This window comes from Tripterygium wilfordii, chromosome 12 (assembly GCF_013401445.1).
Source record: "Tripterygium wilfordii isolate XIE 37 chromosome 12, ASM1340144v1, whole genome shotgun sequence".
NCBI lineage: Eukaryota > Viridiplantae > Streptophyta > Magnoliopsida > Celastrales > Celastraceae > Tripterygium > Tripterygium wilfordii.
The window spans coordinates 10160855-10188058 of NC_052243.1; the positions used below are offsets into that span (position 1 = coordinate 10160855).

The window sequence follows — 27204 nt, forward strand, 5'->3', positions numbered from 1 at the left end:
CTTATGACGTGAGTTTATACAAAAACGTCCTAATTTTTTTTGAATTTCAGACAAAAAAAATAAGAAATGATAGTCCCTGTAACGTCCCCCTCTCTTATTGATGTGACAAAATAAGAGAGGGGGGACGTTTTAGGGACTATATTTTTTGTCCTTTTTTGTTTGAAATTCAAAAAAAAGAGGACTTTTTTTTTGTCTTTTTAATTTCAATAATAAAATGATTATTGATGTGATAACATAAGAGATAGAGGGACATTTTTGTCTTAATTTCTAAAAAATAGATGATTCATGTGATGACTTAGATATTCAATGTAATCTCTCATGCAGCTGCGCAATCATACCTGTATCTAAACTATTGAATCATAATGGGAGGCATTGGGTAACCCTCTGTCAAGGTAATATGGACAAAGTCATGCGACGGTGGAGGCATTGATCGCAGTGGCAAATATGTCAACCACTGTTCAGAACTAAGGAGATGTAATATGACATTGTACCTTGAAGCAATCAAGTGACCCATATCTGACATTGTCATCCAATTCTGAAGTGGTGCTGGTCTATCGGATTCTCAGAAGTTCAGTGAGTTGTAAATGGAACATGTTCGATCAAAACCACCAAATAGATCAACATACTCTACCCAGAATGTCCTCAACTCCTCAATCAAATTTTTTCAGATGTTAATCCGCGAATCCTTGCCAAAACCAAGCAACCTAGCAATAGCATGAAAGCCACAATTTCCATCACCTTTTACATCTTTTACGAACATAATGTAAGGATGCATTGTAGGTGCGAACTAACTAAGATATACATGCTCATAGTTAGCTGAACTCAATCTTGAAATCCTTTGTATAGGGAGTGGTGGAGTATTGTAGAGAGATGAACAATTGTGTCTACCTGATTCTTCAGAATTAAGAAAATCATGTTGAACGACCTCAAATGTAGACAGATTACCTCGAGTAGATCTGTCTACTTTTTTCTTTGAAGAGGGGCGTACTAATGAACAATTGTGTCTACCTGATTCCTGAGAATGAGGAAAATCATGCTAAGCGACCTCGAATGCAGATGGATTATAACTAGTTGATTTGTCTACTTTCTTCTTCGAAGAGGGGCGTCCACGAATATTGGTCTTAAGAACTGGTTGAAGAAGTGGAGTTATTGATGGATTAATTATCTCCCTCAACTTCCTTAGTAGACTAACTTTACCAGGCCTTGATTGATGCTTAAACTGTTCTGTGAACATTTGTAGCTGACAATACAATCGATATCATCATTGACAGGGAAAACACTTGGCAATAAGTCAAGTTTTTTCCAAAACTTATCAATGCAAGCAAGTGGTATAGGACAATCTTCATTGGTATATATTGCAAGTTCGTGTGCATATGACAGTCCATTACTCGTACGAAGTTTATATCTGCAAGAGTAGATGTCTTCTCCAACAACTTTAAACCGTTCAAATTCCAACCAAATCAGATTCAATGCATCAACTGAGACAAAACCCCGTAATTCTCAGAATTGACCTATTTTGAATCGATGTTGGACAATATTTTTGCTTTTCTCCAAAGTGGCTTTTATTGCTGTGAACTGACCTTGGATGAGCTGATGAATAGACGATACTGTTGACTCCAAGTCAGATTATGATGTGCCCAAGTATCGTTTCAACTTAGAATGCTGACTCTCGACTCTGTTAGTGGTTAGGTTTCCAAAATGCATATAGGTGTCTGTCCAAGCGGATATGAACATCTTCATATATGGCGTCAACCATACATCTTTATATAATTCATGACTTTGGAGTAGTTTTGTAAAATTATCTCAAAAGCAGATAAATTGTACACATACGCATTCTTGATTTCTGATTCCAGTAATGTGTGTCATATGGAGTAGAATGAATCCCAAGATTCCTTGTCTTTTACAGTGGGCTATAACAGCTTTGTCGATGTGCCATCTACAAAGCAGTTTCATTGCCTCGGGAAATACTTGGGCACAAACCTTATCAATGCCAAATCTCTATCAGTAACAATAACTCTTGGAAAAGTGGATTCATCCATTGTTGACCGCAAATAATTCAGTGCCCAAGTATAATTGTCCTCTTTCTTTGATTGTAAGAAAACAAATCCTACGCAAAATGTCAGATTCGTTGAAGTCACGCCCACAATCTCAAATAGAGGCATCCTGAACCTGTTAGTTTTATATGTAGCATCCATTAGTAACACATGCGGGAATGCACGCAATAGTTCTAAGGAGCCTGGATGTAAAATATGATCCAAAGTTGGGTTTTATTAATTTATTTATTATTGAGTCATAGTGGTGGATTAAGTCTTAAACTACTACACGTTGTTATTTGATTATGGTCAAAATTGTTAGTTGTTGTCTTTGTTAATAATGCCCAGTATTTCTCATTTTTTAGTAGTGACAGATATCTCTCACCTTAGTTGAGAGTTAATAGGAGTTTTTTGAGTCTGTAAGCCTATATATAGGCACGTTTGGTTCTGTTATTTCCAATAAGAAATATCCAAGTTCTCTTCACATATTCAAACTCTTGTGCATACTCTGTTCTCACTGGCAGAGACTAAGTTTTCTCATTATTTGTTAGCCTTACTTCCAACATCACATCCAAGCAAATCCAAGCCATCACAGGGTCATCTACAACCAATTGTTCTGCTTCATCATTGGACCTTAACTATCCTTCATTCATTGCATTTTTTAATGTGAATGAATCCAAATCAGGCATGACAATTTTGCAAGAAGTTCGAAGAACAGTGACGAATGTTGGTAAGGGAATGCCTACCTACATTGCGAAGGTCCCGGCCTTGAAGGGACTTAAGGTCAGTGTCACACCAAACAAGTTGGTTTTCAAGGAGGAAGGAGAAGCAGAGTTATAAGTTGAGCATTAAAGGCCCAAAATTGATGAAACACAAGCAGGTTTTTGGTTTTCTTAGGTGGGAAGAAGTTGGAGGTAAACATGTAGTGAAAAGTCATGTTGTGGTCACAAACATTAACTCAGATATTACTAGTTAATTAGGACAAGAATTTAACTTATTGTTAACTTATTTTCTTTGGCTAGTACTCACAAGTCAAGGGTGACATTTGCTGTTAGAGTTTCCCGTTTACAGAATAAGATTTTGTGTGGTTTTGATATGCTAAGTATAGGTATCAAAAGAGAGTCAACTTTAGTTTAGATACCAAAAAGGAACAAAAAAAGGTTTAAATTGTTACGTGGGTCTATAAACGAATTTGAATAAACACTTTACATTCTTGGAAAATAACTTTCCTAAAAATAGTGAGATAGATCAAAATTTATCTCTATTTGAAACTCATGATCAAAATGATATGGTTGGTTATGCATTGCAAGATCAACCATCATAATCGCATATGAATAGAAGCAATATGAGAAGTGAAAAAATATTTATGGGAAAATCATAAATAAGCCTCAATTGCATCTTGATGAGTCAATGGGGAATGCATCTTGATCTGGGTGGGAGTAACGAAGATAATGATGAACAATCTTCATTGTCGCAAAGTCATTCCTCGTCGACATTTTGAAATCGAATGGAAGCTTTTATGGTTACTTCACAAGAAGACTATGAGCCAAGAAATGTAAATGAGGCTTTCTCATGTCCTACAAATGAAAAATGGATACAAGTAATGAAAAAGGAGATGGATTCCATGAGATCAAATCAAGTTTGGGAGTTTGTTGATCTACCAAAGGGACACAAAGCTATTGAGAACAAATGGGTTCTCAAAATTAAGAAAAAGGTTGATGGCTCAATCAAAAGATATAAGACTCGTCTAGTGGGGAAAGGGTGTACTCAATAGGAAGGAATTGGTTATGAGTAAATTTTTTCTCCTGTGGTGAGATATACTTCGATTCACCTAATTCTGACTATAAGAGCAAGTATGGATCTTGAATTACATCAAATGGATGTAAAAAACTATTTTGCTCAATGGAGAATTCAAAGAGGAACTAGATATGGAACAACCAATTGGTTTCATAAAAGAATACCAAGAAAATAAAATATGTTTATTACTAAAATCGATATATAGCCTCAAGTAGTCTTCTAGGCATTGGTATATATGCTTCCATAAGAGTGTTTTGATATGATAATAATGTGTGTGTTCAGGTGTGCCAGGACTTGCTATTGTTGCAAAATAGGTCTTTCACAAACAATCACAGATAATAGAACAATATAATGAAGCAATTGAAAAATAAAAAGAAGAGAAGAAGAACACAGGATTTACGTGGTTCTGCAATTTGCTTACGTCTAAGGGAGCTATGGTTGTTTTCAATATAGGAATTTCTATAGTATATTCGGCTAGGGTTTTAACCCTTATATATCAACTACCTAGGTACCAAAAAATACAATTATACCTCCATACAAAAATAATCAATCCACATCAGTAATACCATACTAGAGCCCTATTGATATTAACGAATAAGAAGTGTAAGCACTTTCCTAGGAGCTTTTAGGTATTAAGTAATACTTCTATATTTAAATCAAACATAGCGGTGGAAGCTATAGCCACGTAGGCTTGAAAATAAATACATAAAATAAAAATAATTGACCAAAGTCATACTAAGAAAGCCGTAAAGTTTGTGGACGCGGAGTCTGTGTTTGATGAGGGGTGGGTGTGAATCTCTCTTCTTATAGTCTTCATGGTCTTCAGTGATGACCATCATCTCTTGTTTTCCTGACATGATCTTGACCTGTTATGTCGTGGTAGATCATGGAAAACTGTCTTCTTTCTTATTGTTTGAGTTGCTGGGTCAAAACTCTTCATAACCACAACATCTTCAAAATAATGGAGATCATGTTGAAAGTCTCAAGTCATGTCCCTTCTTCAAATTGGATATGAGATTACTAGGAACCTGTTGAGCATATTCATACTATCTTAAAATATTTTCTTGTAACTTGTCTTTAATAGGTGTTACTCTTACCTATGATCTAATAATTTCATTTCTTATTCTATATTTTCTAGTGTGACCACACATCCAATAAAATATTCACATTTCTGTTACATGTATTTTTTGGGATATGTTGTTTTTTGATAGCCGAACACTCAAAACCATACATCATTTACGGTTCATATAGCTGACCTATATAATTTTTCCTTCAACCTTAAGGGAATCCTTCGATTGCATAAAATTCTGGATACACTCTTTATCCATTTTTAATCCTAGTGACTACATCATCACTTATGTCTTCGTTTTTAAAAGTCTTACTTTTTGTTACTTTTTTTCCACCTAATTCGATGGCTAGTTTGTTTCCTTGTCTATTGCTTACTAAACTTACATTTCATATATTCTGTTTAAATCCTTTAGACTCTATTGCTTGTCTGCATGTTTCGAGTATTCAGCTAACAAAGTATTTTAAAATAGAATAAAACAAACTTAACAATAAATACCTAGATTTTAACCTTCTACACAAACCATTCTCAGATAATCCTGATTTTCAACAACTAACTCCTTAATTTCAACTCACATAATACCAAATTTTCTATAAAATGAACCAGCATTAACATAAAATCCCTTATTTCAACTCACATGATATCAAATTTTCTATAAAATGAACACGCATTAACATAAAATCCCTTTATTCTTAGCACGTGTTCGCTGGTGAGCGAATTTTCTTGGCTATTGGTGAGTCCAATAACGGCACGTGTAATTAAGTGATTGGAGGTATTTTTTGGTACAAACTTCTGAAAAAGACATGGTAACCGACTTAACGCATTTAGAGGATGTGGAACAACGCCGTTTTGTACCCGTCTTGGGTTTTTCTTTCTGTTTTTTTTGAAGAAAGTCTTGGGTTTTTCGAGAGCCATACCTTTGGCTTTATCTTCTCCTCTTCTGTGGATTCTTCTGAAATATCTAGTGTTTCTGCTTCGTCTCAACTTTGCCCACCCTGAACAAGGACACAGGTACGGTGGCATCTGCAATTTGATTTCCTCACTTATCCCAATTTTGCTCATTTGAAGGTTTTTGAGCACATTTTCGACTTGTTTGGAAGTTTTTGTTTTTGGATGAATAACTTCTAGTTTGTATATGTAGCTGCTACCTCGGCAGGTAAATCTATGATGAAATATATTAGTGGTGTTTCTGTGTAGTTCTAGCGGTATGTATGCAAAGGAAAACTCCGATACACAGTCTTACCCATATATATGCATGTCTCATTTTGCTCATCATTTACAAATTAGGAAAGATATAATTATGATGTAAATCGCTACTTTACCATTATTACCGTGCATAATAGGAAAGTTAAATGGTAATTCTGCATGTCTTGATATGGAAAATAAAGAAAACAAATTGGGGGGGGGGGGGAGCACGTTCCCCCTCTCAGACTGCATAGAAGATAATTATATTTTGTTGTAATATGAGACTGGTTTCTATTTGCTTACAAATGTTGTTACTAACTGAAGAAGTTGTTCTAGTTTGTGCATGTAATTAAGCATAGCAGGTTCTTTATTCGACTAGCGGTTGGTGGATAATCAAAGGTCAGGTAGTTTAGAAATAGTACTTGGCCTGTAATGAGCAAGAATCTCTTGCGGAAAAATGGACCACTTAAAAAGTTGACTTGGGTCATACTGGAACAATCATGTGACGATAGAAATGAACTTAACTAGTTTTACTATAGCTTCGTCATAGTTTTATCTCGGTCAAATAGTTGCTATAAATGTGAAAAAAGTAGTAAACAACCACCTTGCACAAGGCTCCTGTAGTGTATGGGGTTTGTGAAACACATGAGTTGTATAAATGCAAAAAAAGGGAGTCAAATTTCAACTGCCTATGCTTAAGATTAATGTTATTGGGCAGCTTAAGTAGGCTATGAAATTTATGCAAGACAACCATATGGCAGTGTTTTCGAGGAAGATTAAGAATTATACTATTGGCCTGGAAAGGGCAATTGTAGTGGAGTGAAATCTTGAGTCGAATTCCTTTGGATGTGATATTTTGTTAGTATGTTGAAAGCATAATTGAAAAGCTTTTGTGCATTGATATTACACTCCTCTTGATGTCACATGATCTTTATTTGGAGGGCTTTGTGAGGAAGAGAGGGAAGCATGAAAGCTTTGGTTGTAATCTATGTCCTGTATTCTATGATTTTTCTGGTTTGACATTGCCTAGATCAATATTGCTATATTAATCTGCATGACCCTCATTTACTTGCTTGGAGTTCAAAAGTATGTATTCTTGATGAATGAATGCAAGATGTATGCCTTCACCACCTGTGTTTTGACTTTTGAGGAAATAATATGGTTGTAATGTGTTTCTTACAGGGAAAACATGCCTGCTGCTCATAAGATTGCCCATGCTGCTGGTCAGGGCCCAAGTGTGGTTAAAGAACTATTTTACGGGTTAACTCTCGGCCTTATGGCTGGAGGGTTGTGGAAAATGCACCAGTGGAATACCCAAAGGCGAGTCAGGGAGTTCTATGACCTCCTCGAGAAAGGGGAGATCAGCGTTGTGGTCGAAGATGAATAATGTGTTTATATTGTGCTCCCAAGAAATGTGAGATCACTGTTGTTGTGTAAGATTTGTTGGTGCTGGAAGACATTACCTCTTGATATTTTTTCCTTCAGTGTTTTCACCTGGTGTTCATGTATAAGATAAAAGGTGTTTTCAACTGGCGTTCTGTATAAGAAAAAAAGTGGTTTTCCTTCAGTGTTTTCAATTGTGTAAGACATTTTATCGTATGTCTGTAAAGGGTCATTAATGTATAAGATATTACCAAGTCATGACCTTAAATTTTTTCAAGCTTCAACTGGTGTTCTCATCTACTTCTCTGTTCACAAGATGCATATCAAAACTAAAATCAGTTGAAGATAAAGACGAGATGGTGATTTTAGAGATTTTTTTGCTTTCATTGAGGAATCATCATTGATATCAAGTAGGATTGACCAAAACAATCGAGGCAAACCGAACCAACGGTCAAACCGATCGATTGGTCGGTTATTGTTAAATATATATTAGTGAGAATCGACCAAAAAATCGATCGAATAACTAAAAAAATCGACCAAACCATTAATAACCGATCGATTGGTCGATTAAATTTATGTTAAAAAACTGGTCGAAATCGACTGTGGACACCCCTAATATCAAGTGGTTGGTCATAAAACCAAGATACATAAAATTGAAACATAATTTGATGATCTTTGAGGAGGCTAAAGAAGATTGTCTATAATTGTTTCCCTTGAAAGAGAAATATGGGTACCAAGTCTCTCTCAAAGTATGCACTTTGAATTGCAACAATAGATACTTGATTGATTATTGAGAAAGACACTTATTTGAGCGTTTGAGTGTCCCTAGGTCACGAAGAACCGCCCACTCTTGTTCTTTGTAGGTTGGAGATTTCGTCATTTACGTCACAGTTTGGATCCCAATTGCTTACGTGTGGGTCGTGTAGATTTTGGTGTCGTCTGTGGGAAACGAGTATTTTTCTGGTGAAACCTCTGAGCTGCATCATGACAGAAACACCAAAGCGAGAACAAAGGTTGGAGGCAGGCCTTCCGAAGATGGGGAGAGGTAGGGAAGCCAGTTGGAGAAAGATGAAGACATGATTTTTCTAGAGGGAGAAATTGAGGAAGCAGTGCGTCGTAAGCAAAAAAAAAGCTCTAGCAAGGGCAAGAGGAGCTCAAGGCAATCATGGAGGAGCTTCACTCAATCAAAGGGACAATCGTCGTACGAGCATCATTAAATCAAGATACCGAAGTAAGGGTAAGAGAGTGGAGCATCAGGGCCGAGCAGTCCCAGGTCCATGAGAGCATGAGTATTGGAAGAACTCGTAGAAAGAGGAACCTTACCCAGAGGAGAATGCAAATGCATTCCCCTACTGCAATGAGGATGCGACACTGCTATGTGTCCCTGACTCTGGAGAGACCATGAGATTTGGACGTGGCACAGGTTGACATCTCAAAGTTTGAAAAGGTTGTGAAACGCAAGGAAGACTAGTGAGACGAGGTGGGGGCAAAGGCATTCCCCTGCTACAAGGAGAATGCGATGCCGCTCCGCGTCCCTAAGCCCGGAGAGACCACGAGATGACAAGTTTAGGACGCGACGTCAATCTATATCTCAAAATCTGGAAAGGTCACAGAACACAAGAAAGACTGGTGACACGAGATGTGGGCAAAGACATTCCAATGTTGTAAGGATGATGCAACACAACTCTACGTCCCTGAGTTTCGAGAGTCCACTAGACGACAGGTTTTGGACGCAACGTCGTTCTGTATTTCAAAAATCTAGAAAGATCACGGAACACACTGAAGACTGGTGAGATGAACTGAAGGCAAAGATGTTCCCCTACTACAAAGAGGATGCAACACCACTCCGCATCCCTAGGGTATGGTGAGACTACAAGACGACAGGTCTTGGATGCGGCACCGGTTTACATCTCAAACTCTAGAAAGGTTGTGGAACGCGAGGAAGACTACTAAGACGAGGTGGAGTGCTCAGAAAATATCCATATGCTCACAAAACATTTTAAAGCTTTCCTATGTAGAGGTTATAAGGGTCGCGGATCGTTTGAGGGGAGAGGAAAAAAAAACTACTTTCATTGCCGAATGTATCAGAAATCCAAGTCCATCTGCTAACAAAAGCCACCAGGCATCAGTAAATTTGGCACCGTCTGATACTCTTCTTTGATTGCGACAGCAATGGAATTAAGTGTCCACTTCGACAGATGCAAATACCACATATCAATAAAATAGCAATGGGATGTCAAAACTTTCCATGGAAATATATTAGACCTAACAAAAATTTACGGTTAGAGTTGGAAATAATGTGTTAAATTTGGCTGCCAAAGCATTGAAACATCTTCACATATTATGTGGGGGCAAAGCCTACACAAATTCTGCTTGTCCTCGATCACATTCACTACCCAAACCTTGTGCACAAGAGTTGTTTACCCTTTTTTAGCTATTTTCAAAGCATGACGGTGGTCCGTAAAGAACAAATTTCCATCTGAGAGGGACATTGATGCACCCAAGTCCAAGATTAGCCTTCTCAAATCAGCTTTGATTCAATCAAAGTCATATCCGGTAAAAGGTAGGTAAAAATTGAAGGGAGCCTCATCCAAATCCACTCAATTCGCCAGTATCATGTCATTCCCTCTATGAGCAGAGAATTCAATCAAAACGTGTGTCCTCTGGCCTTTATCCTTGTGATGTAAATCAAGGAATTGGGCAGCCAATATGACACTACTCATCGTTCACTGAAGACACAACAGGAACTCCTGAGGTAGAAAAACTTGAACACTGAACTCGGAGTTCATCACCCACCTCAAAGTGGTTCTTGCCATTTTTCTGCAGGGCAAAAAATGAGGGTGGTCATACTTTAACCAAAACAAGGATTTTGCATCAAAGAGAAAAAAAGGCGTGAAGAGAGCTTGGGTAGGCGATCCTTCGGTTCAGCAAAACAAACATTAGAGTGAAAAGCTTCAGACAGAATAGACATCAACATTTAGAGGACAATAAAATTACAGTTAGATTGATAAATTAAGAAATGACATTGTTACACCAAACAAAACTGTTTTATTTATGCTAGAAGTTGCCAGAGGAAAGAAAAGAAAGAAAATATTTATAAAATTAAGAAGAAAAGAAAATACAAATATCAAAATGCAAAATGATTTTACAAAATGAATTTGATTGACTAGAATCTTACACCATTTGATGTCATTAAACATATTAAAGAAGAGAAAAATACTTCTGCACGAGAACAGAACGTGTCAGAATGGAAATCTATTGCGTTATATCTCCAACTACATACATACACAAACAAACAAACAACACATAGGGTGGGGACGTAAGAGTCTAGATCTTTCAAGTCTAAAACCAAAGAAAGGGAAGATAGTCATAAGGATCTTCAGTCACAATACAGTTATTGCGGATCTTTCCGAAGGACAAACATTACCATGTTTATGCTTGAATAACGCTTCATATCTGTTTTTGCCAATAGAGAAACAATACAATCTTGAACATAAATTAAGGCTCTATCTATACTAGCTAGTCTAGTTGCCACTTTTGACTATTCCAAACATGCTTCTTTAGGACGCAGAGGGCAAAAGTCTTGTATACTAAAGATGTATCATTCTACATGCATAAGGCTACTACAGCTTTCATGCGTAGCTCAAATATATACAACTTAAGTAGCGGCTTAAGAGAAATAGTTGAGACTATTCATTTGACCACGTAATTTGGAAAGAAAACTGTTTTTCAAAGAAAAAAAAAAAAGAGACTAAATGTTTAACTTAAAGGACAGATGCATACACAAACTTTTGAAACTGGTTCACGGGTTAATTCCCATGCACAAGGCTCCCACAACAGAGATGGGGTTGGGAAAGGCAAAATGTATCCAACCTTACCCCCGCATTGCATAGACTAGTTCCAGGTTTTAAACCAGTGATAAGGTTGAGGTAAAACAATTTACCTCCAGGCTACGGCTCACCCTAACCTTTTTTTTTTTTCCCTGTATTCCGTATAATCAAAGATAGTGGACTACGAAAGTTCAATTTCGGATGTCATAAACCTTCTGAATCGTAGATACTCTGTGACTATGGAGAACCATCCTGTTATCCTCCCTTCTGTCATCACTAAATTTCATCATTCAAAAAAACATATTATTTTCTCTTATTGTGACGTATGTGGAGGGAGTGAGAGATCAGAGAATACTTACTCACATTAATAAGCAAAACATATAAACCAGAGGCAGCACCTAAGGCTCTAACTTCTAAGAACCTCATGCATTTCAAAAAAAATCAAGCACCTGTCAAAAGCATATCTTGACAGTTGACACTACTTACCATAACAAAATAAATGACATGTTGTTGTTAGTCGAAACAAATGATTACGTCATGGGACAAGCACTTTTAACAATTATGAAACATTGAGAAGAAGATACCTCAAATCGATACATTGCAAGTATCCCACCTCCCAAATCAAGAACCAATCCTCGTTCACGAATTTCATAGACCTTGGCATTAACCTTGGTTCCAATCTTAAGCTTTCTAACAGTAACAGGAATCTCCTCTTCAGCTTCTTTATCATTTGAATTAGCACTGGCTTTATTTTGTGAAAATTTTGATTTCTTCTTTATTGTAGATGGAAATAAATCAGAAATTGAAGAGACTGAATCCAACACAGAGCCTTCAGTTGGCGACTTTTTTGGCTTATGATTCCTCTTTGAAGCATCATAAGGTTTAGGGGTCATTTTAGAACTTCGACTTAAACCAGCACATTTTTCCTCCTCATCACACTCAGCAGCACTCCGAATCAAAATTGTCGGTGTTGAGGTAGAAGCTGTTTCACTGAGTTCATGTTTACCCTTTGGAATCCCTTTTAGCATGGATTTATGTTCTTCTCCTCCATCAGATATGTTATCAACTGATGCAGATATGTTATCAACCGATGCCCAAACATTAGGAGCTTCTTTGTCAGTAGGGGCATTTCCTTCAACCACATTATTGGACTCAGATCCTGGTCTTGGTAAAGCTGCTTTAAGGGATAGTTTAATGTTACCACGAACATCCTGTCCTATGCACATCAAAGAAAGCTGCTGACCAACAGAAACCACATCTGAAATCCGAGAGACCTGATGAAGGAGGATCACAACACATGAAAATAACATAATATGGAGACAATTCAAGACTGCTAGCAACCAATGGGCCAAAATTATCTAAACCACAAATAAATAAATTGATCTACCAGGTGCAATAAACACAAACACAATCCAAAAGCACAAGGTAAAAACTACAGAGCGGAAGGATGCCGTATCTACTGCTTTCCAAAATTCTTCACTTATTCTTTTTCAACAGCAAGTTCAGCCTTTTGTTGGAGCACTTTGCTTGAAAGAAAGCGCTTTCCTAGCGTCGCCCTTGTCCTGGGGGCTCTTCGGCTGGGGAGGGGCTTAACACTAGTATTCCCTTGCATTCAAACTTAAATTAATAACTCACAAATTTGACTTAGAATTTTGGTTCAAATATAGTAGATCAGCATAGATATCTCTTCGTCACCTTCAGTGATGAAAAGTATGTTCAGTTTGTTGATTGTCCGGTGATATCAAATTTTCTTTTCCCAACTGTTGTCACATTATGATACCATATTCCAGATAGTTACATTTGATAAGTGGAAAGGGTATGTATCATCATCTTTATAAAAATAATAAAATAACAAAAAATCAATTTGATTGAAGCTCGAAGCCCAGAACATTTAAGCACCATTTTGAGCAAATCGTCATCTGTTTTAGACACGTGGCAGCTTCTTCTGCCCATTTCTTCTTTAACTGGGATCAGATAATTAAATCCTTATATAGCTTTCCCTGTATATGCTTTCTTTCAGTACCCTATACATTTGAAAGTATCAAAATATGATGGTTTGGTATTAGCAGTTGCCAATATTGATGTGAGAACATATTCTTTCCTGAGATCATTTACTGGAAATAGATTGCAAGAAAAGAACACAAGAAGACACTTGTCCTTTTTTGCCCTTTCACTAAGAAGACACTCACCAAATATCGGCCAGTAAGTGAATCCATCAAGGCAGATATCATGTTGCCATAACTACAAAGACAAAGTTTAAGATTATCATAAAGTTCTAAGGATCACCAAATAACTATGTCCACCATCTAGGGGCATGTTTCTGCACGTTAGATTTAAGACACGGTACATGAAAAATCTAAAATTTAACTATGGATAGATGAAGACCAGATGAAGACCAATGTATATATTGTTAGGCATTAATTATTGGGTCTTCATGTCTATAGTCTGTACTATCATCTATTTCTCAATATTTTTGTGCTTACAGTTATCGAAACCAACAGAGATTAAGACAAAATGCTTAAGTCTAGTCTATGTCAATTTCTATCGAATTATATTATGCCAATTTAAGAATCACGCACAATTTCGATAATATTACAAGAAAGTCTAAAGAAAATATGCATGTCATTTGGAAGGGAGGGATGGAGAATTGGAGACCAATACTCCACCAATTTGAAACATACCGGTTCGTGTGACAACTCAGAAACGTGTAGCAGGCCTTGCTGGCCACCATTAAACTCTATAAAGGCGCCATATTCTTTGACTGAAGTCACTACACCTTTGTATATCCCACCTATTTCAATCTCACAGCCAATGATAAAATCAACCTGAGGAGTTAACAAAAACTGCTTAAGGCACTTAAAATGACTGACAACAGCGAAATACTAGCGAGTACATAATGCATAAGAAATGTTTAAACGCGCATAATGCAAGAGTCAGCTCTTAGTAGTAGTCAATCCTTAGGATTTCAAACAGGTCGAAGGTTCGAGTCCTCCCACACACTAAAGTAACAAGCATTAAAATCAATATACAACGTTCATAAAAAATGGAGTCATCAAGCGACTTTTACATGGATAACCAATGACATGGTAGTTGGTAATACGCATCTTCATGCAAAATAAGATAACTCTACCAAACAAAAAAAACCTATGATAACAAATATCTGGTTTGTACAGAAGTTAATTTACTGAAAGGAATAAACAAACTAAACTTTTTGAAAGCAAGAAAAACTCCAAATCCAAGTTTCAAGAAATTCCCTACAAACTATATACCAAATTCATGCCCTGCATTTTCAAGGAACTAATACAATCACCATTAAGATAACAAAAAGGAGACCGATAAGGAAAGACATTGACATACGACAATTGGCTACAAAAAGAATTTTGACCACAAGAGTTGGCCACAAAAATTGATAATGACAGCTTATTAAGAATATTAATATTAATTCAATGCTAAATTCAAACATGCCTTAGTGCCTATGAAACTTTATACCATAAAGTATGTATAAATAAAGTCATCTCCACAAAAACCCAACAAGAAATGTGAAGGCCAACCAAGCATGTCTTCTACAAGAGCATTCTGGAAGGCTAAGAGACACATCTTGGAAAAGCTTTAGATGGAGGGTTCAATACTATTTTATAAATGCTTCCCTGCCATCGAAGGAGCAGCCTCTACGATTTGTTAATCTCCTTGATATTTCTTGATGCTTTCATTTTTTGTTTCTTTTGCTTTTAGTATTGTTCAGACAAAGGTCCAGTGATAGAGTTGCAGGGGTACAACCTAGAGGTTACATGTTCAAATCCTAAAAACATTCTCTCCACATATTAGATAGAGATAAGGTCTACGTACATCCTACTTGTCCCCGACACCGCCCACTGCGGGAGCCTTCTGTACGGGAGTTGTTTACTCTTTTACTTGGTTTTTTTAGTATTACACTGAAGGGTACCCCCTCACTATTTAAATAGTCTATCTCCCGCACTTGTAGTGATTTATCATTCAATGAGTAACTGAAACTGGCAAACTGCTTTAATAATTTTTTTCTTAATCTTACATATACTTAACGTATTAATCATTTAAATCCCATTGAAAGCCAACTGCAATTTCGCGTTTTTTACTGCACATCCTATCCATGCATGTGTGCAATACGCCTGAATACGTTTGATACCCATTTGAACCCAAGAAGGCCTCAAGTTCTTGGTCCATTCATGTATGTGAAGCTTCACTTGTACCTCAACAACATCAATACCATGCATTTAGATGAACAAAATTCTGAAGCACCTCAGTAAGTGAAACTTCTACTGGTAATTTTTCTTTATGAGTAATAGAGGTAAGCAAGTAATGATTGAGACTTCTAAAAATTCTTTCTAACCAAATAGGATAGTTTCATTACATTTAAAATCCATTTTACTAAAAAAATCATCAAAAGATATAAAACATCAAATTGCCTCAAAGAATATCACCAAGGGGACCGTATTGAATGAAGCACAGTTTAGCAGCATCTCAGTAAAAGCAAAAGATACCTTTTCTTGCACTTTTTCCATCACAGACTGGTTTTTAGCGACAATAGTAAGTGTCCCGTCGCTTACAGACATACGTGCACCTGGATTATCAGGGCAAACAACTTTATCAGATGAACATGCATTTATCAAAGTATATATTGAATTTTAGCAATCCATTCAATTTAATCACATGCATGCATTAGATGTAATGCATTAAATGTAATCTAAAACTTACGTTACACCTAATGTGGTGTGGGACTAGGATAGAAATACTTGATTGATATCACAAGCCATTCTAATGTAATATCACAACACAACTTGGCAATAAAACAGTAGCATCACTGTAGATTTACCAGGAAAGAACTTTGCTTCTTGAAGGACAAAAAAAATATTGATCCCACTAATCAACCATAATTCCGTGTCCTAAAAAAGATGTAAATGTTTCAAACAATGATACCAAGGTCTTGCATATGGCACATAAGTTGGAATTATATGTTTTTGAAGGAAAGTGACTATTAGTGCCAAAGGGTGGGTGGTTCAAACTAAGTCAATCAACCATGGTCCAAATGTAGGTATTATTACAGGAAAAACAGAAAACTCAATTAAAAAAATCATTCCTAGTCAACTTCAGAGACCACAAAAATACGAAACAGTATTAAGGAATAACCACAAGGTACGGTGGAGTGACCAAATTACAACTCATTGATCCAAAGACCCTCTATAGTGGACAAGAAAGCTTAGCAATCTACAACAATTCAATGAAAAACATACATAAGTTTGAATGAGACCTGTTTCCTCTTCAATTTTTCTCTTAAGAGCACCAAGAGGACCAATCAAGCGACGAAGAGCATCATTGCTATATTTAAAACTAGCTGCATCATGAATCAAATTTAATCCAAAAACTAAGATTGAGTCTTCATAGAAAAGTTAACTATATTAGATCCAAATCAATGCATCAATGGATGTCGAAAACCCAACCTAACCGCGGGGAATTTCTATTAACATCAGTACGAGGTGCATTAATTTCTCGTTCCATGTGCTCAAGAATTTGAAGACGACCTTTTCGTGCCGGCTCTAAACTCTCACATATGATATCTAAAGGTATTCCAGCAGGTTTTATATCTAATTGAATTGCCGTAATTCCATTCCGTGTGCCTGCAATTTTGAAGTCCATGTCTCCAAGATGATCTTCCAGACCCTTAAAAAATTACATTTTCATTAACTTGCAGAAATAAGATGACACACATTGGTAAAGGCCAAAAGTAGACTATAAACAAGTACCAAAAAGCAATTAGAAAAATTGATCAAGTGAATTTGCCACTTAACAAATAAAGGTCTAAAAGTTTGAATTGACCAGATATAAAAAACAATGCAGAGATATAAAGAAGATGAAGAGCAACGGTTCCTAGAATTTTTCAAAGACTGAATTTTGGCATTTTACCAGTACCTGGAAGAGTACTTCACATCTTGCAATAGGAACACATTAGGTTAAAAGCTGAAGCCAGCAAAGGAGATAATCTCACCAAAATATCAGTCAATATACGATAGTCCTTAATTTCGCCAGTGGATGGATCAAGTTCACTGATAAGACCTACTGAAACACCAGCTACATGTTCTCGTAATGGAATGCCAGCCTCCATCAGAGCCATACTGCCTATAATAAAAGAAAAATGCATGTCATTCTGACTGATTCACAATTATATGTAACTAATCATCTTATCACAATAAGTATTTGAGGACAAAGGAAAAGAACTTTTAGGTCAGTCCATGAAACTGACATAAATCCAAAATTTTGAATCACTCCACTGCGAAGAATATCAAATTTCTCCTAAGAGATGCTAAAATTCATAATTAATTCTAAAGCTAAATAAATAATAAGATGGTAAGATTCTCAGTTCAATTGCAAACAACAAGCACGAGAAGAGTCCAAACAATATATAGTGCGAACATCTAGTGTAGTATACTGTATACCTCCACATACAGTTGCCATTGAAGTTGAACCATCCGAGGCCATGACTTCTGAATTCACACGGACAGTATAAGGAAAACTGTCTTCAGGTGGCAAAACAGCAAGTAAAGCCTTTTCTGCCAGGGTTCCTGAATATAGAAGAGAATTCAAAGTGTCAAACAGACAATTTGCATTATGAAATTTTGTACACCTTAAAGCATATTTATGACTCTGTGCAGCATACGCCATACAGTAAGGTACTATAGAGTATAGACTATGTTTATACACCCTGATGCCTAGTAAATAGACAGAAGAGGAAGCAAAAGCAAATAAATTTTTTATCTCTAATTTATTTTGTTGTAAAGAAAAATGATACAGTACACAGCTCCCAGATTAATGGATTGCTATTTTCTAGTGGAAAAGTAAACCACAAGAAAACATTTTTTTCCACAAAAAACAAAAAACACTAAACAGGAGTAATACCAGAAATCAGATCTGCAGAAATTGTTTATCACTTTCATGACAACTCTAGATCAAAATGTAAACAGTTGCTAGCCCGGGTTTCTTAGAGGTGATGAAAAGTTCTCTAGATAACCATCCAAATAAAGTCGGGGAGCTTTAATATCTCTATCCACCGTATCTTTCCATAATAGCGTTCAGGTGCTGCTAGTTTTATGTTTCTTTATCCCTTCATTGTTTTATCAATGAAGAGACCACAGTTTAAGAGCCGTCTTAACTTAAGAGGAAGATGCCTCAGTAGCCTAACGCCTAGCACATCTTTAGGGAACCCTTAATTTCAATTGCTTTGTCTCTGAATCTTTTGGCAAAGTAATGAGGTTTGGCCGTAGGATGAATGCCATCTCATTTTAGGGAACAGTTGAGTTTTCAACCCCAAGATGATGATGATGGTATGAATTTTTTTAAGGCTGAATTGTAGTTTGGAATTTGGACAATACAGACTTTTATCGAGACTATTCCTAGACCAATCAGACCCAAGACAAAACTAGCTCACCCTACCAACAGTAATTGCTTCTTAAAATTGTCAAAAATTGACCTTATAATGAAAAGAAATAACATGGTGTAAATTAGTTTACCATGTCCAACTTCACGCCTGTTCAAGCCACCTCGTTTACCAACTTCGTCAATACAGAACGGCGGAAAACTATAATGAAGCATGAAGCGCTTTGTTGGGGGACCAACCAGGGAATCCAGCCGCTGAGCATCTCTAGGTGCCCCGAGTGTCACAGTACAAAGAACCTACAACACATAGTGTTTAAATATATGATCAGGATTAATTCCCTCTATTTGCTTCAAAATTAAGTTTGTTTTTTCCCAACCTGTGTATCTCCACGAGAGAATAGGGATGAGCCGTGCAATATAGGTAAGTTCCCAGCTTCACAGTACAAAGGTCTAACTTCATCCAGACGTCTACCATCAAGTCTAATTTCTTCCACGAGAATTCTTTTACGTACCACCTGATATTTTTAGGAGACGTGAGAAATTGCAAACCTCAAGAGATTGAGAGCCAAGAAAGAAATTTATGTACAAAATAGAACTGACAAAAAGTGGAAATACCCTAACTCTACAGATGGGCAGTCCAATTACTACTCTTTTTTTTGGTAACAGAGAATTCCCCAGCAGCACAAGATGCCCACCAAACAGCTGGGTCAGCCCTAAACTCAGGCTCTCAACCCAGCCCACTCCACGCTAGTGACAGGAAAGACCGGGACAAAGCCCGTGCGGGAAATAACGCCGAAACTACTGGGTGCGGGAGTTGACCTTGCAACCTCCCGCATTTGCAAGAAGTTACAACAATTAACTTGACCATCCCAACCAAGCTTCTTTGTTGTCGAATTACTACTCCCTCACAAATATGACAAAACCTAGTTGACAAATTATGAAACTAGAGATTGCTCAAGCCAATAGTACCAGATGTGTAAGTCACCGCATACTTGACTTTACTATCTAAATCAAGACATGGTGGTTTCTTATGTCGAGATACTAACAAAAACAGCTGAGGAAAAAAGAAAAGATGGACAAAACCCCATAAATATTCTTTTGTTGAAACTTGAAGTCCCATCGCATTAATATAACAGTTATGTAAAACAAATTATGAGGAAAGTAAATATTATGGATCTACATTTAGATTTTCATTGGTAGCCCACCTTTTTCCGTACTGTGTCCACTGCCTTTGGAAGAACGTTCAAGCTGTCTTCATCACATTCTTCTTCAAGTACCTTTTTCACATCTTGTGCAATCTTATCTAAGGCCTCTCCTCGTTCAAACTGTAAAATTGATTATCACATAAACATCAAACTGAGATACCATCAATTGATGCTGGTATACTTGAACTGTTGAACAACACAGGATAACACATCCCGGACCAAAAATAATAATTTCTGAGGATAGTATATACTTTGCCGTAGGTTGGATCCGTAAAAATAGATTCAATACGTGCTGCAGCCAAGTTGCCAACTTTTTCCAATGTTCTTTCTGACACAATAGACAATTTATAATCCTTCTTTAGTTTACCAGCTTTAGTAGCAAGTCTGATTTGTGGTTCAATATATTTAACGGCCTGTATGTAATAAAAGGATATCAGACCATCGTAACAATAAGAATTTGTAGAAGATGTGAGAAGTCTAATGATAAACCTCAGGATGAGCCAATCTCAAACCAGCTTTTAAATCTTTCTCTGAGATATCACGAGCTTGGACATCTATCATTAAAGTTTTGTCCCTAGTACAGGCGTATACTAAGTTGAGATCACTTAGGATAAGCTGCATAGCACCAATATTCAAATGTTAGATCGAGGTAAAAATGTTACTGTGTAGTTTTAGATGAGAAGTCACTTGGAGACAAATTCTAAAACTCAAACATCGGGTAAAGCAAGTACCAAAAAAAAGATTCAGAAAACTATCACATTAGAGATGATACAGTAAGCACCCCAAAAAAATCAAATCACCCAAAAATGTAAAAGAAATTGAATTTCATTTTAGGGGGAACTGGAAGGGGAAATAAGAAAAAATTTTGTTTTCAATAAGGGAAAACTAGAAACTGTTAAAGAAGCTAGCACACAAACCTATATCATCCATAGGTTGAAACGTGGGAGACCCCTCATAAACAAGGACAAATAAATATGGAATTTGACTACAGGGAATCACATAGAAAAATTAAGTTAGAGTTTGTGAGGCAAATATTTGGAAGGATACGTGAAATCATATCGTGACTCAACCATACACTAAAAAACTTAAAATTAACGCACGGGCTCAAAGAGATTCTGAAACAAGCATTCTTTCAAAGGTAATCAACTTATGTAATCGTTAAACTTGGACTTGTAAATGTAGAAGCAATCAAGTATGACCCTGGAGAACCTATGAAAAAACTGAAAACATTGTCACTATTTTCCGGAATTATAATTCGTTCCAAATTAAAGTCAGAAAATAAGCACTGCAAATCAGAACTTGTGTCGAGTACTACCTCGTCCATGGTAGGGTTGACAATAAACTTCCCACAAATCCTTCCAATGCGAATCATCCCAATAGGGCCACCCCATGGTATATCAGACAACATAAGTGCAGCAGATGTTGCATTAGCAGCCATTACATCAGGATCTTGTTGCCCATCTGAAGAAAGAACACTTGCCATCACCTATGAGATAAGATATAATCAATCAAAAGACAATAACAAAAAGATGCAGGGAAGGAAACCTGCAAAAAAAGCCAAGGCAACAACAGAATACCTGAACCTCATGATAAAACCCAGGAGGAAAGAGTGGCCGTATAGGCCGATCAATTAGACGACCACATAAAAGTTCTCGTTCCTTTGGTGCACCCTCTCTCCGCATAAATGTAGTTGGAATTACACCTTGGGCAAATTGCTTCTCTTGATAATCAACCTAGCAAAATTCCAAATGCATGAATAATTGAAAACCAAAGAATGGTCAACACAGAATTCCTGAATACCAGGATAAAAGGGAGTGTCTTAAAAAATAAACAAAGGGTTCTAAGAATATCATCAAAAGTGCAATATTGGCCATCTCCGATGGCATGAATTCTGAGATTCTCTTACATAGCAATTTCTTAATTAAAAGAGCGAATTATCGTTTTTACTTTTCCTTATGCAAGTAAAAAGAAGCTTGCTCACCTCATTAAACCACTATGTGAAGAGCATATAAGTGCAATGATTTAATCAACTGATAAATGGCTCAGCTAGGAAATGAAACAACTCCTCAAAAACTAGTTTGGATTGGCCAATATTTTACAAACAGACACACGCATGTGAAATATTATTTCTTTTCCAATCATAGTACCAACTCTACCATTAATTTCTAACATGAAAAACACATTTATAACGTTAACCCTGTATCATATAACAGGGCTTACTCCACTCCAAAAAGAAGTCACAGTGAAGTGTCAATTTTCTCTCCAAATTTAACCAACTTTAAAAAAAAAGTTTGAAACTCTTCATTTATGCTGAAAAGCTAAAGATGACAGTATAAACACACAATTTATTTAACTTGTACGATAGAAAACTCCAATCATATATACAAGGGGAAAAAAAGAAAACACAAAGCCGTAATCAAAAAATAAATGAACTAACTGTGAGAGGCAAAAAATCGCGAACAGCATCTCCCCTGCCAGCTGCAACGGTAGACAACACCTTAGTCTCCTCCATGCCCAAAATAACAGAGCCGTTAGCAAAGCGAGCAATTTTGCCAGTCTCGAGGGTGATTAGGTGCGACCCTATCTCGAACTCCTCCTTGTAGGTCTCCAGCAACTTGGTGCCAGCGCTGAGAGAAGACTCTGAATCGGAGGAGGAGGGCTCGAAGCCGAGGCGACCGCTGCAAATGGTGCGGAAACGGAGGGCACGCCATGTAAGAAAGTGAGGGAGAGAATTGAGGAGTGGATTTTTTATTCGGGTCACTATGAAGGACATTGATCGACAAGTTGAGATCAGAAAGAGAGAATGAGAGGGTGAGAGGAAGAGGAAGAGGAAGAGGAAGAGAGTGTTGAAGAGGGTTTAGGCGCGAGAGAGATGACATGGAGGGTTTAGGGTTTTAGGGAATTAATGAATTATAGAATATTCACAATTTTTATTTTTCTTTATTTCACTATTTTTTTTCTTATTTATCTTTATTAAAACAAAATTTACCCCAAAATAAAAGGCTAAAAATCATTGGTTGAGATTATTTCTAACTACAGCCCTCCAATAAAAATTATTAAAATGATACTTCATTTAAGCATCATGGCACGTTTTAAAATTATGATCTAATGTGATTTGGGGCTGGAAATTAAGTATCATTTATTAAGAACATAAAACGGTGTCATTTCCTCTTGATTTTTATCATTTTTCATGTTTTGTTTTAAGGTCAAAATGACTATTTTAAGTTTTATTGGTCAAATAGCAATCAATGGATTGAGGTTGCGGGACATTCCGTGATGGATGCAATTTCCGATATCCAAATATTGTCTGGTCCAGAGTACATCTACAAGTTTTCTTACCTTCATCTCACAATTTTATTTGAAAGATATTCTTATTTTCTCGAATCTTTAATTATGAAAAAAGAGTACACATCTTATCAAAAACAACATACTGCAAACTCATGGAGCTAAGTAAAGATCTCAAGCAAATTCCAAAGCAAGGATAAAAGTAAGCCAATTTTACTGGGTCTACCATCAAGTCTCATTAAAACATCAAGTCTACAGAGTTTATATCCGAAAACAATAAACTGGACTTGCAAAGATGTCTCCTATGCCGATAGCCTCCAGTTGGTAAATTATGTCATTTTTCCTATTCAGGTGTATTGGTCTTCTCAAAGGCGCCAATGAAAAAGATAAAGCCACCATTTATTGCTATTATATTCGAACAGATAACGAAATCCTTTCAAGCAGATGGCTTGGCAAGAGCTCCAGCTTCAGTAAGGAGAGAAATCAGCTTTCCTTGCTGGTGCAGGCCTGTTGTGGCTGCAAAACAGGATATTCATTAACTAGTAACACAAGCATAAAGGATATAAGGATATACAAAGGTCTCTAAGCAACATTGCACACATCATAACAATAGTACAAGGGATTAGAATCATACTGTCACAGCCACCAATGTGGTTTCCCCCAATGAAAACATTTGGCACAGACCGCAGTCCAGTCCATTCCAAAAGAGCGGCTTGCATTTCACTTCCATCACCTTTGAAAAAATGATCACAAATATTATTAAGTAACTGGATCGGGTATCCATTTTCACTTTCTATGCAAAACAAGGGTAGTGTCCACTCAATAAATTAGTAGAAAGACATTGTGCATAATTTTTTTTATCTCTCTTATTCAGAGATGAAGTACTAATTCTCATATACAATATCAGATGATCTGATTTTCAAGAAAAACAATATACCATGTAGAATTGAAATTATCAAGAGCGTATCTGCAAATCCATTGACAAAAAATAGCCAGTGTATCATGTTGGAAGCCTTATGACTAAATTAACAGCATCGCAACTTCAAATCAATTGTACAATAATCAACAAATTCAAAGGTACTACCAAAGAAGGTTTCAGTCTATATTAGTTGTCCATCCCTAAACTTAAAAACTTGCTTACTTGCTTCTAACCTGGTCATATTCTCATTTGCACCCAAAATTTTATTTGTTCATCTGCTACTATGGAAGATACAAGAGGTTCTCCCACAACCCAATAAAACATAATTTAGAGTTCCACTATACTTGGGAAGTGAAATCTGTGATTGACTAATCAGATCAATCCCCCATCAACCATAATGAATAAAACTCAAAACAAAGCCAACACTGAAAGCCCTAATTCACAGGAAACAATAGAATTGACAGCAGATTCATCCTCCTCTACTAAAGAAAGGGTTTAATTCTAAGGAAAGCCCAAATGTTACAACCCTACCAAACAAATTATGCTTAAAGATACATGTAAACACAAATAGATAAATAAATCCAGAGAGGGACAGAGACATACTTTCAGTGTCCAGCTCGACGGTCATGAAGGAGGCTCCAACTTGCTGTAACAGATTCTTCACGCTGAGGCAGTAGGGACAGTAGGCCTTGCTGTGACACATAATTTCCAAAATTAATAAGAAATCAACAAATCATACACCATGTACGTATATAAAGAACCAAGAGGAGAGGAGGGGAGGGAGAGACCTGAAGACGACGACGGGATTGGCAGCAACAGTCTCCTTCACCTTCACTGACGCCATTTTCGATATTTCGATTCAAGCTTCCACCGTAGAAAGAACACCAAATCGAGATACGAGAATTGATTCGTGGCACCATTTATAGGAGGGGATAGAGGGCAGAGATCCGTCATGCTGTGTAGTATTGCACGTGGAATGATCTTGGCCGTTTATTTAAAGCTTCGTTTGATAGAGTGATTGTTGTGATTTTCGACGCTAGTTCAAAAAAAGTTGGCTCATAAGCTGTGAATTGGTTGGCGACAGGGGTGGAGAAGAGAATTTTCATTAGGGGGCAAAAAGTTGGTAGGGATTCGGGGCAATGCCCTCAAAAATCTTTTAGGGTTATTTACTGAAAAAGTAACTAATTTTTCATTGATTATATAACAAAATTAAAATGAAAAATAAAAATATCACGGACATAAAGACCACGTATTTACAAAAATCTCAACCTCCTCTGGTCCTTAGTCCTTGGGTCTCAATCCCCTCGCAGTCGCACTCGAATACGAGCCACAACACTTGCAATAAAATGGTATTGTTTAAAAAAAGAAAGAAATGTTGGTAGGTTTAAAAAAAAGGTAAGAAATACTAGTAAAAGGAAAATAACAGGTTTAAAAAGAAAGAAATGTTGGTAGGTTTAAAAAAAATGTTTGTAAAAGGAGAAGAAATGCTGGTAAATACCTCCTCTACTCCTCAATTCTTGGGCATCAATCCCCTCGAAGTCACACTCGAATACGAGCCACAACTCTTGCAATAAGATGGTATTGTTTAAAAAAAGAAAGAAATGTTGGTAGGTTTAAAAAAAAGGGTAAGAAATACTAGTAAAAGGAAAATAATAGGTTTAAAAAGAAAGAAATGTTGGTAGGTTTAAAAAAAATGTTTGTAAAAGGAGAAGAAATGCTGGTAAAAACCTCCTCTACTCCTCAATCCTTGGGCATCAATCCCCTCGAAGTCACACTCGAATACGAGCCACAACTCTTGTAATAAAACGATAGTGTTTAAAAAAAGAAAGAAATGTTGGTAGGTTTAAAAAAAATGATAGTAAAAGGAGAAGAATAGTAGGTTTTTAAAAATAAGAAATGTTGGAGTTTAAATTCAAACTCGATACTGTGCATCAAAATAAAGCATGGCTTTCCATTAGACCACATAGATATAATCTAAAATATAATGCATAAAAAATATATAGTAATGTTTTTTCCAAAATCCATGGGGCCTAGGCTCCCCTGATCCCCATGTGGCTCTGTCCTGGTTGGCGATGATGGTAGCTCATAAACCGTGAAAATTATTTTATATTTATTATTAAAATTATTTTTTCTATAAATTTAAATTGGTTATAATTTAGTAAAATAAAATAAAACAAAAAAATTTTACTAGCTTATCAAAGCAGAATCGCTCCACCAAACAGGTAAGAATATTAGAATTCAAATAAAATTGAGATGCCAAAGACTAAAGCCAACGTATTGTGACAGATACAAGTAGATACGTGGATGGAGTAAACCCTAATGAGGACAAGAAGAAGCCTCTCTGAACAATTCACATGACTAATTGAGTTGGTCAGTCCCTCAGCCGGAATACAGAGAAAACTAGAAGAAAGAACATACTGTGAAGGAACACCTTCATTTCTGATATCATTTCACTAACTGCAATTCACTAAAACATGCATTTATACTAAGTTTTTAACCGACTTAAGCTAGTATAACAGTTGCCACATCAGCAGAACTTGCGACTAATGAATAAAGGTCATAACACTTACAAAGTCATGTATTTTGATATGAAAATTATTGTTTTATGTGTGGACAATATTCTTTGTGTCAGCCGACAGAGTAGTGCAGGTACTAAAATATGTTGAGAGTGAGTAGGGTAGTAAGATATGGGATGAATGAACAATTGAATTGTGGGAGTTGTCAAGATGTAAATGTTATTTTTTTGTGATTGATAGATAGGCCTTGTTACAGCTCAATTTCTTACGTTTCAAACGTATCAGATTGGTCACTAAATGAACTGAGTTAATCCACAGGTTTTCTTTTGTTTAGACCAGTCAACATGCTGATCTATCATATTGACCAAACATTTATCGTTAATGTAATATCATGGCATGTACGACAATTTGACGTGTACTGTTATCGTTAAAGTTATATAATGTGGATTAAGGTTTTTTTTTTTTGTAAATCAGTAATGTATTAATAAAAAATAGTTACAAAGTACAAGGGGCATACCCCAAGGTTTAGACCAAAAGATCAAAACGGGGGATACCAACCTGTTAGAATAAGGCCACCACCC

At 36.5% G+C, this 27204-nt stretch overlaps 3 protein-coding genes across 5 annotated transcripts; 1 reads left to right on the top strand and 2 right to left on the bottom strand.

Annotated features, from left to right (window-relative positions):
* Positions 1–5754: 5754 nt before the first annotated feature.
* Positions 5755–7728, top strand: LOC120011348 (probable cytochrome c oxidase subunit 5C-1). The gene is made up of 2 exons (XM_038862446.1): positions 5755–5907; positions 7264–7728. Exon 2 carries the CDS (start codon positions 7271–7273, stop codon positions 7466–7468), a length of 198 nt encoding a protein of 65 aa, XP_038718374.1. The 5' UTR covers positions 5755–5907; positions 7264–7270; the 3' UTR covers positions 7469–7728.
* Positions 7729–9682: 1954 nt separating this feature from the next.
* On the bottom strand, positions 9683–22771 carry LOC120010088 (polyribonucleotide nucleotidyltransferase 2, mitochondrial-like). 3 transcript variants are annotated; one of them, XM_038860782.1, is made up of 16 exons: positions 22341–22771; positions 21481–21636; positions 21219–21389; positions 20393–20518; positions 20155–20316; positions 19904–20023; positions 19076–19213; positions 18833–18995; positions 17762–17887; positions 17314–17444; positions 16769–16988; positions 16579–16662; positions 15812–15891; positions 13976–14119; positions 11879–12568; positions 9683–10284 (listed from the first exon to the last, which is right to left on the bottom strand). In XM_038860782.1, exons 1-16 carry the CDS (start codon positions 22674–22676, stop codon positions 10180–10182), a joined length of 2952 nt encoding a protein of 983 aa, XP_038716710.1. In that variant the 5' UTR covers positions 22677–22771; the 3' UTR covers positions 9683–10179. The 3 variants fall into 3 exon arrangements, with proteins under 3 accessions (XP_038716710.1, XP_038716711.1, XP_038716712.1); XM_038860783.1 differs by lacking the exon at positions 20155–20316; XM_038860784.1 differs by lacking the exons at positions 20155–20316; positions 20393–20518.
* Positions 22772–23378: 607 nt separating this feature from the next.
* LOC120011310 (glutaredoxin-like) lies at positions 23379–25037 on the bottom strand. Its single transcript, XM_038862399.1, has 4 exons — positions 24896–25037; positions 24711–24799; positions 23823–23921; positions 23379–23704 (listed from the first exon to the last, which is right to left on the bottom strand). The coding sequence occupies exons 1-4, from the start codon at positions 24949–24951 to the stop codon at positions 23625–23627; spliced, it is 324 nt and encodes a 107-aa protein (XP_038718327.1). The 5' UTR covers positions 24952–25037; the 3' UTR covers positions 23379–23624.
* Between the last annotated feature and the right edge of the window lie 2167 nt (positions 25038–27204).